The sequence below is a fragment of the Gracilinanus agilis genome, chromosome 4 (genome assembly GCF_016433145.1).
Source record: "Gracilinanus agilis isolate LMUSP501 chromosome 4, AgileGrace, whole genome shotgun sequence".
NCBI classification, from domain to species: Eukaryota; Metazoa; Chordata; class Mammalia; order Didelphimorphia; family Didelphidae; genus Gracilinanus; species Gracilinanus agilis.
In genome coordinates this window covers 193,560,187-193,579,955 of record NC_058133.1, presented here as the reverse complement: position 1 = coordinate 193,579,955, position 19,769 = coordinate 193,560,187, and the positions used below count along the sequence as shown (strand labels likewise).

Sequence of the window (19,769 nt, the reverse complement as noted above, 5' to 3'; positions counted from 1 at the left end):
TCTCTCTCTCTCTCTCTCTCTCTCTCTCTCTCTCTCTCTCTCTCTCTTTCTTTCTTATGGGAAAGGTTGAGGGGGGCTGAGCTTTTGGAGCCAGGAGAAGAGAAGGAGAAGGGGGCAGGGAAGGATGAAGTTGGATCTGACTTCTGTCACAAGAGGAAACTAAGAGATTTAAGGGTCTGATTTCAAAGGCTTCCTGATTGCCAAGGACACTGGGAAGGTGGCCATGTGAATCTGAGAATATCAGAGCTGGAAAGGGAGCTTTGAGTCTGTCTAATCCCATTATTTTACAGAGTGGAGAAACAGAGGCAGAGAGAGGGGAAGTCATTTGTCTAGGCTCAAGGATCATATGGTTGGTGGAGAATGAGCCATGACTGGAAACTGGGTATCTTGATGGCCAGTCTAGTGTCTTTTGTACTAGACCACACTTCATTGTCTCTCCTGGAGAGATTCCCTGCCCCTGACCTGAGAGCTGGCTAGGGGTAGAGATGTCCTGGAATGACCCAAAGGCAGTTTCTCTGCTCTTGTTTGGTCCTGGCACCTACCTGATTACATCTGGCATCCACAGGGCAGCTCGTGACTTGAGCCCCCACTGTTCTGTCCCACGCCTGTTCAGCAGTCTGACTAATCCCCTCCATGTGGGGAGCTTGGTGCCAGGGTCCAGGCAGGCACCAAGAGGAGAGTTGTAATCTGCTTTTCAGATTTGGAATCTACAGAGGGATTTAACCCTTGGAAATTTAGTTCCCTGGAGTGGGAGGGACAGATTAAAACCTCCCTTTATCAGGGCTAGAAAAAAGCTCAGCAGGGAGACCCAGCGTAGGACAGGGGGCAAATGCCAAGACTGATCCTCGTTCCTGCTGTGCCCTCATGGCTCCCAGAACAGTCCTCATCACTGGCTGTTCTTCAGGCATCGGGTTGGCACTGGCTGTGAGACTGGCCACTGATTCCCAGGGTCGCTTCAAAGGTAACGACTCTCCCACACTTCATTCAGATTCAGTTGTGGGGGGACATTGGAGAACCATCTGCTCCTTACAGACCCTTATTCCTCACAGTCCAGCCAGATATACCCCAGGGTTGCCAGGGCACTAGTATCTGGGCACTTGAACCCCTGTGGCTTCTTCCTTTTTACTCTTCCCCCCATTCCTTCTGCCTCCACCTAAAATAGCTTGTTCTAGGGCACAATCTTTGTTTTGAATTACCCACTCCCCTAATCCTACCCAGTGCTGGCCACTATGAGGGACCTCAGTCGCCGCGGACCCCTTGAGGAAGCAGCTGGATCGGCCCTGGGACAAACCCTAGAGATTGGGCAACTGGACGTCTGTGATGAAGGCTCCATCACTCGATGCCTGAATAGGCTTCCGGGACAATATGTGGACATCCTTGGTGACTAGTTAAGATCCTGGGAAGGCTACCTTCCTGGGCCTGGGAAGATAGCTTAAAAAGAGAAGACTGGGGGTAGGGGGGATGTAAAGGCAGCTGGGTAGCTCAGTGGAATGAGAGCCAGGCCTAGAGATGGGAGGTCCTAGTTTCAAAAATGACCTCAGACACTTCCCAGCTGTGTGACCCTGGGCAAGTCACTTGACCCCCATTGCCTACCCTTACCACTCTTCTGCCTTGGAGCTTGGCTCCAAGATGGAAGGTAAGGGTTTAAAAAAAAGAGAGAGAGAGAGAAGGCTGGGTGCAGGGCTTTGCTTTTTCTTTGGGAGGGGGTGGTTATCAAAGAAGTGGGGTGAACAATCTGGATATGCTGGGGGGGGATACTAATAATAAAATTATAGACTTTTAGATCTGCAATAGATCATAGGCCAAATTTTTAAAAATTTAAAATGAGCAAGGAGCCAAATTTTAATAAATGTTTTTCTCTCTCACCTCCATCCTCCTCATTGGGGGAAGAAAAAAGAAAAGTTAAACAAACCAACAAACCCGAACAACACCTTTGTAAAACAAATTCCTGCTTTGGCCATGTTCCAAGATGTATGCCCCATTCTGCACCCTGAGTCTGTCACCTCTGTCAGGTGTGGGGAGCCTGCTTCTTCACTGGTCCTTTGGAATCATGATTGGAAGGAAAATTAAATCTGGAAACACTGGGACTTGACCCTAATAGAGAGCAGAACTAGGATACAAACTCAGGTATTCTGGCTCTAAAGCCAGGGTTCTTGGGACTCTGCTACAATATCAGGGCAACTAGGTAGTACAGTGCATGGTGCACCAGACCTAGAGGTGGCAGGATCTGGGTTCAAATCTGAACTCAGACATTTCTTAGCTATGTGACCCTGGGCAAGTCACTTAACCCCAATTTCGTAGCCCTTGCTGCTCTATCTTAGAATCGATACTTAGCATCATATTGATTCTAAGACTAAAAGTAAGATTTTAAAAAATGTCTCTCCTTCCATTTTAGAAAAGAAAACAGGCTCAGTAAAGGGAAGCGAATTGCCTCAGGCACCATGAACTTCCTGGGATTCTATTTCTTTTTTTGACTAAATGAGGAAATTAGAAGGCTCCTTCTCCGGCCCCTTCCAGCTCTGTCAATGATCTGATATACAGCTAGTTAAAGCAGCTAGGTGGTACAATGGATAGAGCACTGAGTTGGGAATCAGGAACTCATATAGGTGTCATTTAACCCTGTTTGCCTCATTTTCCTCATCTGTAAAATCAACAGGAGAAATGGCAAACCACTCCATTGTGTTCATCAAGAAAACCCCAAATGGGCTCGGGAAGAGTTAGACAGGACTGAAATAATGCTACAGTTACTACAGTTAGTGGCAGAGCTCCCAAATCCATGTCTCTACAACCCTTTCAAGCCCATTGTTCACTTTTCATGCTCTATCTGGGAAATACTATTAGAGGTGTGTGTGTGTGTGGGGGGGGCAGCTAGGTAGCACAGTAGATAGGGAAACCAGTCTTGGAGTTCAGAGGACCTGGGTTCAAATTTGATTTCAGATACTTCCTAGCTGTGTGACCCTGGGAAAGTCATTTAACCTAGCCCTTACAACTCTTCTACCTTGGACAGATACATATGTCAATTCTAAGACAGAAGGTAAAGATTTAAAAAAAATAGATTATTAGACTACCTTGTTATATTGTCTTTTTAAAAAAAGACCTCAGCTGTGTTATTTTGGTGACAACCTTAATAAAATGCTTGGAGTTAAATCTGGAGGGGGCAGTCAAAAGGACAAACTCAAGTTGGAGGACAAAATTGCTTAACAACTTCAGAAATCTGGGGGGAAAGAAATAGGTACAATCCTGACAATGGAGGTATGTAGAGAGCAGGGCTCAGAGGCTGTTCCTGACTTCCATGGAGAGTCAATCAGAAGGCTGGAGGTATAAAAAAATGGAAGCCTTTCAGAGGTCCAAAAAGTGGGAAAGGACATCATCTCCTTTCTTGGGGAAGAGTAGCTGACTCGTATTTTATATAAGCGGATCTGGAAAAACTGTGAGGGAGGTAATATATTGTACCCATTTTACAGATAAACTGTAAAAATGTAGTGGGATGAAATCTCAAGGTTATTGTCTAATATCAATCTTCTGTGCTCCAGAATCTGGCCAGGATAGTGGAGAGAATATCACTTCCCAGAGGCAAGGGATGCTGAGATGGCAGCAGATGCTAGAACCAAATGGCCCCAAGAATAGATAGTCTGTGCTGGGGAGGGGGTTAGGGGGTTAAGGAACTTCTGACTACCTGACTATCTTTTGCCCCACTCCTCAGTCAGCAATGCTGGCATAGGGCTCATTGGGCCTCTAGAATCACTGTCCCTGGATGACATGCGCCAGGTCATGGATACCAATTTCTTTGGGTTGGTGCAGCTGGTTAGGGCACTGATGCCTGCCATGAAACGCCAACGCCAGGGGCACATTGTGGTCATCAGCAGCATCATGGGCTTACAAGGTATGGCATGGGAGTAGGAGGGTAAATATGGGAGAGAAGAGGGAGCCAGGGTAGCTATTGGGGTTATTGGAAATTGGAGATGGTGAAGGCCATAAGGTGAACTGAGTTTTTCTCTCCTTATGGACTCTGGGGTCAGGGTGCCACACTCCATAGGAAAAGGGGAATTGGACAGATCTAGATATCTGATTCTTGGGGATTACAGAGGAACATGTGGACTCTCTCTCTCTCTCTCTCTCTCTCTCTCTCTCTCTTCCTTTCATCCACCCCCATCAGGCATTATGTTCAATGACATCTATGCAGCCTCCAAATTTGCAGTAGAGGGTTTCTGTGAGAGTCTCTTGGTACAGGCTCTTCGTTTCAACATCTCGTGAGTGACTGACTGGGAACAGGATGGGTAGAAGTGGCAACTTCAGAAGGGTTGAGGATATTTGGAAATTTCAGTTCCCAGCACTAAGGTCTGACCCAACCTCACAGGCTAGGTAAGGGCTTTCCTGGAGTTCAAGAAAGTACAGGAGAGTGGCAAGTACCTGTAGAGAACACAGGCAGAGTCAGGATCTGGGTAAAAATTCTAGCTCTGTTATTACTGTGTGATCTTGGACAAGCCACTGAAACTCAGGGCCTGTTTTCTACTACCAAAAATGAGGGGTTGGACTAGAGGATTGTGGATTGACTTCAGGGGGTCCTTGAACTTAGATCAGACCTCCCCACTCCCCACATTTTTATTATGGTATAATTCCTTTGTAATTCTCTATATTTTATGCATTTAAAAATATTATGCTGAGAAGGGACTGCTTGCCAAAGGGGTCTGAGACACAAAAAAGAGATTAGGAACTCCCAGACTAGATGATTTTTAAGTCCCTTCTGGCACTTCATTGAATATGAAGGTGACTCTGAAGATGGAGTTCCAGAGGATGAGGGCCGGGTGTTTCTGGTAGGGTAACACTGGTAGAGCCAGGCCCTGTGACCTCAGAGTTCGAGGGAAAGCTGTATTCCGGGGTGGAGCAGGCAGACTGCGTTGGCACTGACTCTGAGACTGCAGACATCTTTACTCGCATCTACTTGCCCAACTCCCGGGCTCTCTTTGCCAGCCTGAGCCAGAGCCCTGAAGATGTGGCCGAGGTGGGTGTCCTACTGCTAGGACATATCCGTCTCCAATCTGTCACCCTCAGGTCCCCTTTCGGAGCCCCACTCTCTAACAGGGGGAACTCCCAGGGGGTACTGTAAAGCTCCATTAAGCCATCTCTCTTGGGCATCGTTCCCACATTAAGTCCACCTATAAAGCTGGCACTCCTCATCCTTCCAGAGGCTAGGGAAAACACCAAAGCCCTTCTTCCCCGAGTCCAACGACTATCCCCTTTTCTGGTGATTCCTATGCCCTCTTTCCTCTGACCCATCGCTCTGATCCCTCATTCCCTGTCAGCTTCCGTCTTTGACTAAGCAGTCCTAATTCCACTCCAAGTCTATTTGTCCCTGCCAGAAGGGCTCCACCCTAGACCCTGAGCTCCTACCCCATTCCAGGACTGCAGGGCGATGTAGGGGAGGGCGCTGGATCCCTAGGTCTGAGTGCCCTGTTCTGTCTTCACAGCACACCCTGAAGGTTATCTGTGCCCGCTGCCCACCCTTCCGCCACCAAACCAACCCGGCCTACACACCCATGCTGGCCCTGAAGCGCGCCGACCCATCGGGGGAACTGGCGGGTGCCGCCTTCTACCGCTTGGTGTTTAGCCATGGGCCGCTGCTCCGGGCTAGCCTTCACGCCGTGCGCCTCTGCCGCTGGAAGGCGCGCAAGCTCCGCCAGGCTCTCCGCCTGCTGGGCCTCCGCTGAGCCGGGTCCTTTCATTCCCGCTCCTATCCCCCAACCCGCCGGGCTGTGGGCAAGCTTGAAGAGGCTTCGCTCGCTAGCTTTCCTTCAGTACCGGGGCGGGAATACCCCTCCACCCCCATCTCCCCTCAGAATTGCGCTGGTGAGCCAGGGCTCCCGGGGCCTGGGTATGCGCAGCGTGCGTGTAGTCTCTAGTGTTGGAGGGACTGAATGGAGGAGCGTAGGACTTGGGGCCCTTTGGGCTCCTCTCGCTCCTCTGTTCAGCTGCCAAACCCTAGTAACCCATTGTTGGTATCGTCTAGGGCAGATCCCTCGCTCCCTTCTCATTTTCCAAAGGGGAAACCCGAAGCTCAGAGAGGAGTGGGAGTATGTCTGAGGTCACACAGAGTCCCCCTGGAACCCGGGTCTCCACACTCCAAAAGCCCCACATCTTGACACCACGAGGATCTAAGGCGCTGGGTTCGGGCGGGCTGCCGGGGATTGAGGGGTGGAGGAGAGGCGGCTGCTAAGCGCTACCTAAGCCGGGGATTGGTGAGAGAACTACCCAAGAAGAGTCTGGATAATAAAGCGCTAAGTAGCAGGAACGTGTGTTTGGGGCTCAGGGCTACGACCGCGGGCCTGGGTGTGATGCGCCCGAAATGAGGGCGTGGGTGGGTGGGGCGCGCGCGAGGTGGGGATTCCGACAGGTGCTGCCAAGGTTCCCTGCGCCGGGACCCCAGACCCCGGCTCAGCCGTGCGGCTGTAGTGACACCCAGTGACCATCCATGGGAACTTCAAGAGGCCGCGCCCGCTCGGTCCCACGCGGTTCCGAGCGGATACCCAGAGGCGCGAGAGGAAGAGTACAAAGACAGACCCATAACCTTCCTCCCCTCCATTACCCTCTTTTTTTGTTCCGCTGCTGAACGCTTTCCCTCCCCCAGTTTTCTCAGACAAGGTAAATCTCTGTTAGACGCTTGGAGATCCACGGGCGGCTGGTTCCCGGAAAGGTGGAGTCTCGGGGTCGCTAAGCCGTGACAGGGGGCAGTTTCACTTCTGGATTCTGGCCGTGGGTGAAATAGGAGTGTTTCTATACTGGGCAGGGCGCGGCGAGGGAGAAGAGGGCAGGTGGGAACAGCCAAGAGTGTCTTCCTCGTAGAGTCTGCCTGCCCTCTTCCTCCACCTCCATCCTCACCAGGCTCAGGGGCCAGGGTCATGAAGTGGAGGTTCGAAGGATATCCCAGAATGTCAGGCTCCCACTCAGTAGCACTTACACTCAGATCCCCATTCCCGTCCGTTCTATTCAGCGGTTGATGTACAGCAGACGCTTTGGTTAACCCTTCTCCACTGTCCCCGTCATACCCTGTCACCCCCACTCCGGCACCCGCCTCCGTCAGGACCTCCCAGCCCCCGGAGAGGCCTCGCAGATCCGTGGGCGGCTGTAGGGAGCTAGCTGTGAAGCCACAGGGGAAGAAGGGGGGGTGGGGAGCTGTGGCCTGCTGGGATGCTAGGGCTGTTTCTCAGAAGTGCCGCTGCCCCTCTCCTTTCATCACCAAACCTCCCCCTCCCTGGTCTCCCATCTTACACCGCGCCCCCCCCGCCCCACCCGCCCTGGCACCTCCGGATGCGGCTTCGACCTCCTTCCCCGGGACCCTGCTCACCTCCCAGTGCCTGGGAATCCGAGTCGTTCCCCCTACACACTTCGGGTTGGGCCCCCGTGGCTTCAAGTGGAAAAACTGAGGCAGAGGGTGAGGGGCAGGAGGATGTGGGAGTTGGGAGTCATTCCCTCACTCAATGGCATTATTCAGAAACCTAGCATTTCCAGGTCTACAGTGCTCAGGAGACCGATGTTTCTCCTCCGCCCCCTCCCAGTTTCTATCTTGGAACTTTTGAGAAAGTGCCTGACTCCCCCTCTCTGTGCCTCAACCTCTTTCTCTCGACTTAACAGCCTTCTCCTGTGTTCAACCAGCAAGCATGGAGTGCTTTTCACTTTATTTCTCAGCCCTCTATTTGGACCATTTCTGGGGAACCTGAGAGAGGCCCTGGACCACGTTGGATAGGGGGAAAGAGTACCTGGGAGAGAAGGGGAGAGGATGTCTCCATGCCAGTGCCCAAGGGGGAGATGGAGAGGGAGACAGTGACTCAGAGATCAGCTGGCCCCACTCCCTTCATTTCACACATGCCCAAGGGAGGCAGGGAAATGAAGTGATTTGTATAATGCAGGTTTTATTACACTTGTTTTAAGGTTACTTTGAAAGTGACAGAATTGGGAACTGAAGATCCGACCTGACTCTAAAGCTAGAATTCCTTCCAATGCCCTCATTCTGATGAAGATAGAATCCCACTTTTGACACTTAGGAGCTGTGTGACCCTAAGCAAATCTTTTGTGTGTGTTTGTGTGATCTGTAAAATGTGGGGGTCAAACTAGATGACCTTCAAGGCCCCTTCCAACTCTAAATCTATATTATGGCTCACTGAAGGAGTCAGAGAATTAGTGGCAAAAGCTGAGACTTGGACCCAGGTGTCCTGACTCCCAGGTCAGTGCCACAACAGCCACTGACACTCTCCCTACAGTCTTGGGACAGATGGAATTGGTGAAGGCAGAGGTTTTACATGTGTGGGGCAGAGAACATAATTCCAGTGGGGGTGAGGAATAGTATTTTTAGACCCTGAGCACAGGTGAAGAGGAGTTGGGAGAGGAGGGATTGCAAGTGTGGAAGGAACAGCTATGGGGGAGGAGACATCTTGGTAGTGTCAGCCCCCCTAGTTCCCATCCACCAGCCACCCTCAGAGCTGTGGTTTATTTGACTAAGCTGCTCTGCTGGGCCCAGGGGGACAAGGGGAGGAGGTGGGGTATAGATGATGGGAAATGGTCTCTTCAATTCTTCCTGTTCCCCACACTTTGTGAAAGGGGGCAGGGAGGAGAGCCACATGTCCCACACTCTTACCTCCATTCCTCCTGCCCCAATGCTTTTTCCTTTGGTCACCACAGAAGAACACAAGAGAAGGGAGGCCTGAGTGTTCAGATCAACAGTCCCCAGACCTCAGGCCCCCTAGGGACTAGACTTTGACCTTTGCCAGCTCTTAACCTCCATCCCCCAAATAGGGAGTCTCACTCTAGTGACCTCCCTTCCCCAGGTGCAATTTCTTTTGACTTTTATGCAAACCACTGGCTGAGCTGGGAATGTCTCAGCAGTCAGGACTTGTGATTTGGGGATGGGTGGCTGGCCACCAGCTTGGTTGGTTTTACTTCTCTATTGCTTCCCTTCTGGAACCATTGTGTGCTTTCCCTCCCTGAAGGACTCTCATTTCTGGGACTTCAGGGCCTGGAGATCAGGGAAATGGAATGAAAAAGAGTTGAGAATATTTCTCTCCTCCCCCTGCCCCCCACCTTGGGGTTGGCAGTTGTAGCCCAGTGGGTGCTTAGAAGGGAAAGGTTTCCATCTGCTCAGTGAGAGGGTTCCCTGAGGTCCTTCACAACTTCAGATTCCATGATTTCACAATCTATGATCATTGTGGGGCCATGTATGGGGGGGAACTTTGAGTGGTTACTAAGAGGAATGGTGGTGATGAAGGGCACAGGTAGATGCCCCCAATGCCAACCCCATCCATGAACCTCATGGGAGAGAAGAGAGAGGGAGCAGCTCAGCTGAACAGGCACTAAACAGGACATCCAGAACAAATAAAGTCAACCTTTCTTCGTGTTTCATTTTTGATTTTATATTGCCAGCACCTGGCACACAGTAGATAGATACCTGATGACTGTTTATTCATTTATTTAACCCTTACTTTCTGTCTTAGTAATGACTCTAAGGCAGAAGGGCAAGGGGTAGGCAAACGGGATTAAGTGACCTGCCCAGGGTCACTAGGAAGTGTCTGAGGTCAGATTTGAACCCAGATCCTCCCAACTCCAGTGCTAGTGCTCTATCCACTTTGCAACCTAGCTGCTTCACCCCTCTGTTTTAAAATATATCTCCACTGGTATCTTCATGCTAAAGACAAGGCAGGTACCCAACACAGTGGATGGACTTCAGGTCTTGAATTTGTGGAATGATCAAATGTGGATGGTGGAGGTTACAACCATATCAATGGGGTCACAGATCTTGGAGCCCAGAGACTTTGGTCTGAATGTGATCTTGGACAAGTCCTCTTAATGATTTCTCAAACTTCAATTTCTGGAAGACGTGCTCTTTACCTCAGAAATACTCCACAAATGTGAGCCATTATTATTTTGACTTAGTGGATCTGCTTTCCAAAACTGGATGCACACTACAGGAACTTCCTGAGTCCGAGGTCTCATACTCCATATTGTTTTGGGGGTATTTCATATGAAAGGTAGAGCCTTTTCTCTATTCCTATTCCTTGGGTTTGGGCTGGCTAAGTTTGGAACTAGCGATGGTTTTGCTAAAGCTCCCTCTCTATACTCAGGATTTCCTAAGAGACTTATACACATGGAAACAGGCAGGTTGTCTAATCCATTCTGCCAGGAACTCCCTCTCTCTATCTAAGTTGCAAGTCTGGGCTCTGATCTGATCTAAAACATACCAAGAACTTGGCATTACAGTGATCAAAATGCTGGACAGACTCTAAATGCGACTAGGCTTTGAGTTCAACTTGGCTTTCTCATAGTTTTGATTATTTAGGTTCTAAGAATAAAAGGATAGAAATTGAGGTTAAAGAGACTATGTAAATGAGAAGAATGTAACCTTTCTTTTCTCTTCCAGGTGGGCTCCCCTCACCCTTCACCTAATACACACTCATTCCAAAGCCAGTAGGATTTAGCTTTCCAGTGCCACACTATGAATCAAGGTATCCAGGAGTCTAAGCCTTTACTGCTTTCTCCACCATGGGAAAATAGAAAAATTATATTTTTTCCCCTACATTCTCCAAATTCTTTAGTTTAGTTTTTTTTTCTGACAGAGACCAAGAAAACTGGAATAGCAGAGCTAGGGATGGGTGTAGATGCCATCACTTGGCAGGGGCAAGTGGGAGGGAACCCAAGGTCTTGGCACTAGGACTGGACTAGGAAAATTGTCTCCTGTGACATGACCTGCTTCTTAATAGAATCCTAGAGCAGAATAATCCTTCAGATGCTTCATCCATTAAGAGAGAATTAACTTTAAAAGAGAAAAGGCTTAGAGAGGGGAAGGTCTTGGGTTCAAACTTGGCCTCAGACACTTCCTAGCTGTATGACCCTGGGCAAGTCATTCAGCCTCCATTACCTAGTCCTTACCACTCTTCGGCTTTGAAACAAATACACAGTATTGATTCTAAGATGGAAGGCAAGGAGTTTAAAAGAGAAATAGAGAGAGAATACAACCTGTTATCCAAAGAGAATTGTAACTTCACAAACCAAATGCAGCAAACAGATCTAGTTTCAACACACATTTTTTTTATTTTTTTCCCTGTTAAAAAAATTACAAAGAAACTTTAAACACTTAAACAACCTTGTTTTTGGCAAAATGGCATATTGCAATTTGGGCAGTGGTTGGCACTGCTACATTGTAGATGATTTCTGTCTTTAGAAGATCTGGTCATCTTACTGTGACAAATAGAAGTACTTCTAGTTGCTGGACAACCAGAATCACACAAAGGACAGGCTATCATTAGAAGTGGGATAGGGATGACAACAATGCTTGTTGGGGAATGGGAGTGTTTTGGAGAGCCACACGTCAAGATGGCCTCAGTTGTAGAAGAACCCCTTCTTAACAAGGGAACCCAAGTCACCCAAGTGCAAAAAGCAACCTAGTGAGACACAGTCCTTTCCCTCACCTTCGCTCCTGCCTAGGGGCCTTTTACTCACTGATGTGTGGGAAGGCAACCTGAGGCTGAGACCTCAGTTTCTTTCTCAGTGTTACCCTAGTCACTCAGGCGAGCAGGGCCATCCACAGACCACACCTGTGGCTTTGGAAACCAAAAGTTAAAAATAAAGATTTGGTTTTTCCAGTTGCCAAAATGATCCCTCACACCCGCTCAGAGTCTGAGAATTTGAGCATTCAAAGCCACTTGTCTAGCTGAAGGAGTGTCTGCTCTTTAAGTGACCCACTAACCACTTGTAGCCCATAATGATTTAGTTTCCATCCACGTAGCCAGGGCAAAGACAAGGTTTCAAAAAAAAAAAGGGGGGGGGCGGGGGTTGCCTTGTATGACTGTTACCCAACTCAGTTGAAACTCTGTAAGAATTTTTACAGAGATGAAGTGGAAATGAGGCTGGCTGTGTTTTTTTTTTTTTTTTTTTTTTTTAAACAAAAAAGCAAACAAACAAAAAGGCTTCTGCTGTGTTTGTGGGAGACTCAAGTTTTATACTGCCCACTTAGGAAAACAGAGGACCTAGTGAGTATACCATCTCCACTGGTGGGGCTCAAAGCCGATCCACTTTGAAAAATTCAGAGTAACATTCACCCATTTACAGAAGGTGGGTAGGACGGGGCCGGGTGTGAAGAGGGTTAGCTGGAGCCTACTCCAGCTCCTAGGCATTCTAGAGTAAAGATGGTAGGAGAGGGTGGTTCTAGGGAAGGGAATGAGGAAAAAAACCATAAATTGTTGGATGCGACTGGCTAGAAGCTTATAAGAACTGCACACTGTTTCCCAGCCTATATCAAGTGTCTAGGGTCTGGGTACTTAATGCTAATGAATTAACATGATTTTCCTTCTTAGAATAAAAAAAAAATCACCCAGTTTGCCAAGTTTGACAAATAAAGCAATATAAAGGAAATAAAACTAGGAAATGAATCAGTGTCAATATTTAGTACTGAGAAATTGCCTTCCTTGCAACTAGTTCAAGTTCAAGATCCTGGGTGGGGCTCACAATCATACCCTCTGAAGTCCTTGGGTCACTGGTGCCGTAAATCACCCAAATCCACAACTTTAGTCCATAACCAGAGCTCATTGTAGACACGGAAGTCTATGATTCCTCATAATATCCTTCCCAAGGTAGGTATAGGCACATACTTCTCTCACAGTTAGCATTCTCCTTTCAACCCACCAAGATTCACATGGCCATAGTAGATCACAAAACCAAGTTATTTAAAGAGAAAAAAAACCAAACCTTTCAAAATGTAACTCATTTCATTTTGCTAGACTCATTTTGGGCCTTGGGGCCTGGATCCACTGAGTGTGGACACCTGGATGAAGTAACTATAAGGACTTGGTATTCTTCTAGGAGTCCTGATTCTCTCTTCCATGAGGAATGGGTCTCCAAGGAAGCTACCAAATAGGTGGCTTCCTTGCCATTGCTTTAAATGAATAAGTTTGGGCTATTACGGTCTAAGAAAATAATGGGGAATTTTTCTCCCACTTTAATGCCTTTGGGACTGACCCATTTGGTTTCTCCAACCAAATATGGGCCTTCTCCATATTATAATGGCCCGAGTGGGAACAGGCAGCTAGCTAGTTCCTAATGTAAAGAAAATAACTTTACAACAGCAAGCAAGCCCTTTAGTACCAACTGTATTTATGGCTTAGGTAAGTGACAGGGATCTTATTCCTCAATGGCAGCAACACAAGCATTAATACATCTCCTCCAGGTTCTCTAAATCATTAGGCCTCTTCTCTCAGCTCCTTTTATTTTGGAGTCATCGTTTATTCCTTGCAACTATTTATATGACTAGTATTGTCCCTTTGTAGCTGAGAATAGATTGAAATTATTCCCCTTCACTCCCTAATTCAATTTGAACCTGATCTCTGCCCACATCAACTTCCTTCACTATCTTTTTCCTCTATCCTAAGAACATAGTCTCCTTCTAAACCTTTCATGGTTATCTGAATTTCTCAGTAATCTTCCATCCCTCGCCCCTTAAAATCACATCATCCTAGTTTTCACTCCATTTTCATTTATCCTCTTTAAATCCCAAGAGGTTTAAATTGTTTCACCAATCTGGAGGCCCCAGGTCTCAAACTGAGATCATTCCATCTTGGAGAGGTCACATCGAACTCTAATATTCTTATTCTTATTCTACTCTTCCAATCTGCCATAGGCTCTCCCAGTAATGTGCATTCCCTTTTAATATCTAAACTCTTATATTTAGCCAGAAAGTAGGAAAAGGGGAGACGTGGGGCAGGGGGGGTGAGTGGGGGAGGAGAATGAAAATTTTTTTCTTATTGATGGTGATGGGAATATTTATCAATAGCATTTTGGAGTTTCATACAAAGGTAAAATATTGTAATTAGACTTTTTTTTTCAGTAGTCCTCTTCAATTAGAAGTCATCTTCAAATCAAAGTGGTTTGTGCCTCTCTACTACATTTTAGTAGTGAGAAAAACATGCCAATGGCAAAGTTAGGAGCTAGGTTAAGCACGAATTGAGAATGGTAAGAGAGATCTCAAGTTTATTAACTTTTTGAAGAGTGTGGCTAAGAATGTGGGGAGGGCTTTTTAAACTGGAGGAAGGGGGGCATCTGGGTAGCTCAGCGGATTGAGAGCCAGGCCTAGAGATGGTGCTAGGTTCAAATCTGACCTCAGACACTTCCTAGCTGTGTGACCCTGGGCAAGTCACTTGACCCCCATTGCCTACCCTTACCCCTCTTCTGCCTTGGAACCAATACACAGTATTGACTCCAAGATGGAAGGTAAGGGTTTAAAACAAACAAACAAAATAAACTGGAGGAAGGGTGAAGAAAATAGTTTTACTCAATACTAAATAGGTCGTATCTCTATAAAAAAGAAATTGGCATTCAGTGACCCTTTCATAACAGTTTTTCTCTTGCCTTCCCACACCCATGCCACACCTGTCTCCTTAACTACAAGTGAATTTTTCTGGGGCTGATTGTTTATCTTACTATGGCTTCCTGAGGGGGAGGTAGAATCCTTGCCTAGCTGGAGAGTTGGTGGGAAAGAAGAAGAAAGCTGTCTGTTCTCCATCTCTCTAGGACCTGGGATCGCAAAGTAACTGCTAATAGAATATCTGTTTATAGGTGCTGCAAAAATTCCCAACTCAGTGAAGCTACTAGGTTATAGTTCTGAAACAAGCCTTCCTTTCATCTTCTCAAACCTTTTTTTTTTTTTTTCCAACAAGGACAGTGTTGACACAACACGTATACCAGGCTGGGTTCAGAAACATTAGTTTGTTTGATGGGTTCCAATGGATAAGTGTTGGAGTCAGATTATGAGACCAAACATGAGTAATTTTCATATGCAAAGTATTATCTAAATTGGATAGATTTTGTCCCACACTTCCTAGTATAGGAAGTCTGCTCTGTATGACTTAATGCCTTCTTTCCCTAGAAGAATGTATTTCTAGTAAATGGGAATCATTAAGCCAATCAATCAGGCAAGAACAAGGCAAATGAATGAAAGTTATAAAATATTCCTGTGATTAGCAGAAGTCTTGCTGTTGCCATTTTGAGATGTAAGAGTCATCTCTCCTTAAGGTGATATGCTTTCCTTTTCTTAACACTCACTTCCAAACTCTTTCTCTTCCCTAAGCTCCTAAATATTCAAAAGAATTTGTGAAATCTTAAGAATGATATGAGAAGTTCCTTTTTTAGTGGGGAATCTTACTAGGCACAAAGTCAAATAGCAAACAGTTACTGAAGGAAAATGACATATAATTATCTAGGCACACATGGTCAAAGAGGTGGGTGGGGCCTCAAAGAATATTTTGCTAACCCTTATTTGACAGTTTAGGGAAGCCTGAGGCCCAGAGAGGTTAAATTACTTGTCCAAGGTCACACAGTGAGCTTGAGAAAGAGCCAGAGAACTAGAAACCAGATCGCCCACTTTACAAGTTCAGGAATTCTTTCCATTCTAGAATGTGGTCTCTACTCGCCCTTGGTAACATCTCAAGCAGTAACTGTGGAGTTTAGGGGCTGTTAGGTAGCACAATAGACAGAGGTCCAGGCCTGGAGTCGGGAGTACCTAGGTTCAAATTTGGCCTCATATACTTCCTAGCTGTATGACCCTGGGCAAGTCATTTAACCTCAATTGCCTAGCCCTTGTGGCTATTTTGTCATGGAATTAATATCAAGACAGGTGAGGATTAAAAAAAAAAAAAGTAACTGTAGTTTCATGAGTGAGAAAAGGCAAAGTTGCAAAGGATGATTTGTGATTTGGACAGTCTAAGCTAGAACGTTTAATTTCTCACTGCATCTAAGTGAGCTCAGCTTGAACTTCAACCATATGCCCCTTCAGCACTTGGCATATGAAAACTGAACATATTTCAATCACATAGTCATCCCATGCAACCCACACCCTGTTACTCCCATTTTATGGGAGAGGTACCCATGGGGGGGGGGGAGAGAGAGAGAGAGAGAGAGAGAGAGAGAGAGAGAGAGAGAGAGAGATGCCCTTGTTCCCACAAAGACCCTTCTTCAAGTTTTGTCTCTGATACCTACTGGCTGTGTAAATCTGGGACGCGTCTCCATGCCCCAAGCAAATCTCGTTATAAATCTCAGAACAATGGAAGCTCTGCCTTGGAAGAGGAATTTCCTTATTGAAAGCTCCCTAACACCCAATGAAATCACAAATCTACAGGAATCTCTAATCTACCAGGAATTTGAGCTTTGACAGAAATGCTCAATAAAGCTTAATCTCACTTGTTAAATGCTCAGCAGAATTCTTTTTTCCTAAGGTGAGATCAAAAATCGTTTGGCAAGTAGCTGGTTATAGCACTTTTTGCACACACTTTGGAGGAGAATGAGGATACTTTCCCCTTTTCTGTACCTCTTCATCACCCTTATGACCTGAGGATGTTGTTATAGGGAATCATGGGAAAGCAGGAAATGATGCTTATAACAATGTTTAAGGAAAAACTGAAATACCTTCGCCTCCTCATCAAATAAATGTGCAATACATATACATTAATTACATATAGAAAAACTTTTACCTGTTTAATTCTTATGGATTAGAAAGCTTCAAGAGGATCTGTGGTCATTCCAAAATCAGACTGTCAGAACAAGAAGGAATTTTAGAGCTTGTCTAGTCAGATGTTCTATTTTACAGAGGAGGAAACGAAAGCCCCAGGGAAGTACAATGACTTGCAAAAAAGTCATATAGGTAGTGCAGAGCTGGGACCAGATCCACAGTCTCCTAAGTCCAAGACTCTTTTCTCTGTTCCATATCTCCTTTCATATGAAGGGTTATCAAGTCCCTCTCCATCAATCAACCACCTTTGATGAAAACCAGACTTGAAAGTATCTACCCCAAGATATGAATGAACTTCTCATGGGCTGGGTCTCTCGTACTCCCAAAGCCTCCGTAAAGGCTTTGCTTAATAAGTATTTGTTGAATTTAGTAGGTCAGCTCAATCAAAATGCAAACCTGTCATTTGGTCAAAGATATCAGGGCACTAGAAGGGCCACCTTCTTGATGGGCAACTTCTGGTCTGAAAAACACTCCTTGCATTTATCCCTATGACCTCCTAAGAAGTCCCCAACCTTCCTTGGAGGTGAAGGAAGCAACATATGACTAAACAGTTTTTTTGGTTTTATAATACTTTCTAGAAAGGGCTAATTGGCAAGTCTGTCTTGATTGTAACAATGAACTATGAAGAGTCAGAAGAACACAGTACCTGGCATCTCACAAATGCTTGCTGACTGAACATGGAGATAGTTGTTTCTCCCGTTTAAACTCCGGAACCATTTTTTTTCTTCCCTCTTCCCATCTCTGGGGAAAGGAAATTGATGTTGAGCTCCATAATGGACAATTTGCTTTGTTTTAATGACCATATGACTTTGTTTCTAAAAGATGATTCTTCTTATATAGAATTCCTTTCATAGGTATTGGCTTAACCCAAAATAATTCTTAGCAAAATAGGGGAGGAAAGATATTAGGGAGAATAAGATAAACATATGACCGTTTTAGAGGGCGCTGCTGGTTGGGGTCTTCCAGTGTTCTTCCCCTATTATTTACATGGCCACTGGAGACACCCTCCACCCCCACCCCAAAGAGCAATGCAGTCCAAGGTCTGAGTGAATGTAGAATCCCATTTTCTGGACATGACCAGTTTTTCTTGTTTATGGCACTGAATGGATGTCAACTCCAAGAAGCGTTCACAGAGGCAGTTTGAATGGGCAACACATTTACATAGTTTCAAGTTGTGCTGCTGTAGAAGAGGATTACTAGAGGTCTCTTCCACCTTTTGGTCCTATAATATAAAGTCCCTGAGGGGGGAAAAAAGCTATAAAAACTCATCTCTCAAAAGTAATTCAATGGGTCTGCAAGAGTTATTGAAAAAGGGCGGAATCCTTGAGGAGGCTAATGAAGGCACGATACTTTTCTTATTAGAACTGAAGACCGAACACTTTTCCTATGAGAACTGATACGGAAAAGAACTGGAGGCGGTAAAGCTTTGGCCGAGCCGAGGCAGTGACTGTTTTCTAAACGATGCTCCCCCCCTGCTGAAATCTGCAGAGAGAATCGAACTATTTACTTTAACATGACTCTGTGCTCTCCTCTCGCGATGTGGGAGGAGAATTCGTACCTGTCGTGGCTCCGGTACCCACACATGTTACACTCGAAAGGGTCACGAAAGCCGTGACAGCCCATGTGGATGGTGAACATCACGTAATCCAGGAAGAGCACTCGGCAGTGGTCGCACCTGTACACGCCCATCACCTCCCCGTCTTTGTTGATCACCTTGATGGCGTCTCGAGGGCAGATGGAGGGGGGTTTGAGGAGTTCATAGGAGTGGGGCAGCTCCTTCAGGGCTGGCATCCCATTCCGGGCGCGGGGAGGGAGCAGGTGATTGTGTGGGTAGGCAAGGTTCTGGCGCTCTTCGTGATTGCTGTCGGTGTCTGTGGAGTCGTGGCCGCTGTTGTTGGGGGAGAGGCCTCTTTCTGAGGGCAGGCACTTGTCGGGGAGGTGGGCGCCCTTCTTCTCTAGGTCCTGGGGGCCGCCGTTGGGCAGCTCTGTGCGGGTAAGGGCGATGGGGTACATGCTGCTGATCACCGGGACCATCTCCGAGGTCGGGGCAGGAGGGGTCTGCACCAAAGGACGCAGGGCCTCGGCTCCCAGGTAGGTGATGGCATTGTTGATGGCCTGATCCATCATGCGGCTCTGTATCATCTCGCTTTCCTTCTCATACATGTAGCTGGAATTATAATTGACCTCGAAGCAGTGGCGCTTCTCGCCTACAAGAGGAAAAGAAGGGTTTACAACTGGACCGCATAGGCGTGGAGATCTCAGAATTATTCAAAGGGTTTTCAGACTGTGGAAGGCTGGAGTGGATTAGAAACCAAAATCCTGCCATACAAGAAAAACACATGAGACAGGCAGGCATACACAGAGAAGAAATGGAAGGGTGCAGACTATGGAAGGCTGTTTGGTCCATGAGAGAACACAGAAACCAAAAAGTGCTGGAGTTATAGACCAAGTCCACGTTAGGGGCCGCTGGATACTAACAGACTGGAGGAACAGTTTTGTTTGTCATCTCCTGGGCAAAATCTGGGGAACTTCAGGGATGGGGGAAGTGTGGCACATTAAGATTTGGCTCCTACTAGTGAGTGAACTGCACCGAATGACCTCAGGAGTAGTTCTGTGCTCCAATCACTTCCATCCTCCCGAAACACAGATTTTTAAGCTCTTGTTTTCTGCTAACAATTTTAGACAGCTCAGGATAGAAGTGTTGCAATGAATGGCAATGATCACTGGTTGGCGAAAGTAGTTCAAGAAATACCAGCCTTACTCACATGAAGTTCAAAGAAAGCAGGAAAGGCCCATTTATTAAAAAAATATATAATGAGGGGGCAGCTTGGTGGTTCAGTGGATTGAGAGCCAGATTAGAGACCGGAGGTCCTAGGTTCAAATCTGGCCTCAGACACTTCCTAGCTGTGTGACCCTGGGCAAGTCACTTAACCTCCATTGCCTAGTCCTTACCACTCTTCTGCCTGGGAACCAATACACAGTGTTGATTCCAAGATGGAAGGTAAGGATTAAAAAAAAATAAAAAATATAATGACCATTTTTTGGAGTGTCAAAGAACTGGAAACTAAGGGAATCTTCATCAACTGGTGAATGGTTGAACAAATTATGGCATATCAAAGTAAAGCTATACCAATGTGCTGTATGTAAGAAATGATGAAAGGGATGAGATTTCTCTCTCTCTCTCTCTCTCTCTCTCTCTCTCTCTCTCTCTCTCTGTCTCTTATACACA

At 46.6% G+C, this 19,769-nt stretch overlaps 2 protein-coding genes across 2 annotated transcripts in view; one reads left to right on the top strand and one right to left on the bottom strand.

Annotated features, from left to right (window-relative positions):
- The first annotated feature begins 71 nt into the window (after positions 1–71).
- LOC123243969 (retinol dehydrogenase 8-like) lies at positions 72–6,285 on the top strand. The gene is made up of 6 exons (XM_044672165.1): positions 72–961; positions 1,219–1,380; positions 3,704–3,883; positions 4,157–4,250; positions 4,819–5,002; positions 5,469–6,285. Exons 1-6 carry the CDS (start codon positions 865–867, stop codon positions 5,706–5,708), a joined length of 957 nt encoding a protein of 318 aa, XP_044528100.1. The 5' UTR covers positions 72–864; the 3' UTR covers positions 5,709–6,285.
- An 11,758-nt stretch (positions 6,286–18,043) lies between these two features.
- IKZF3 (IKAROS family zinc finger 3) overlaps positions 18,044–19,769 on the bottom strand; it is a 70,006-nt gene continuing 68,280 nt past the window's right edge. The window contains exon 7 of the mRNA XM_044677009.1: positions 18,044–18,747. Within this exon, the coding sequence (XP_044532944.1) occupies positions 18,044–18,747 (704 nt within the window). The remainder of the gene's footprint in view (positions 18,748–19,769) is intronic.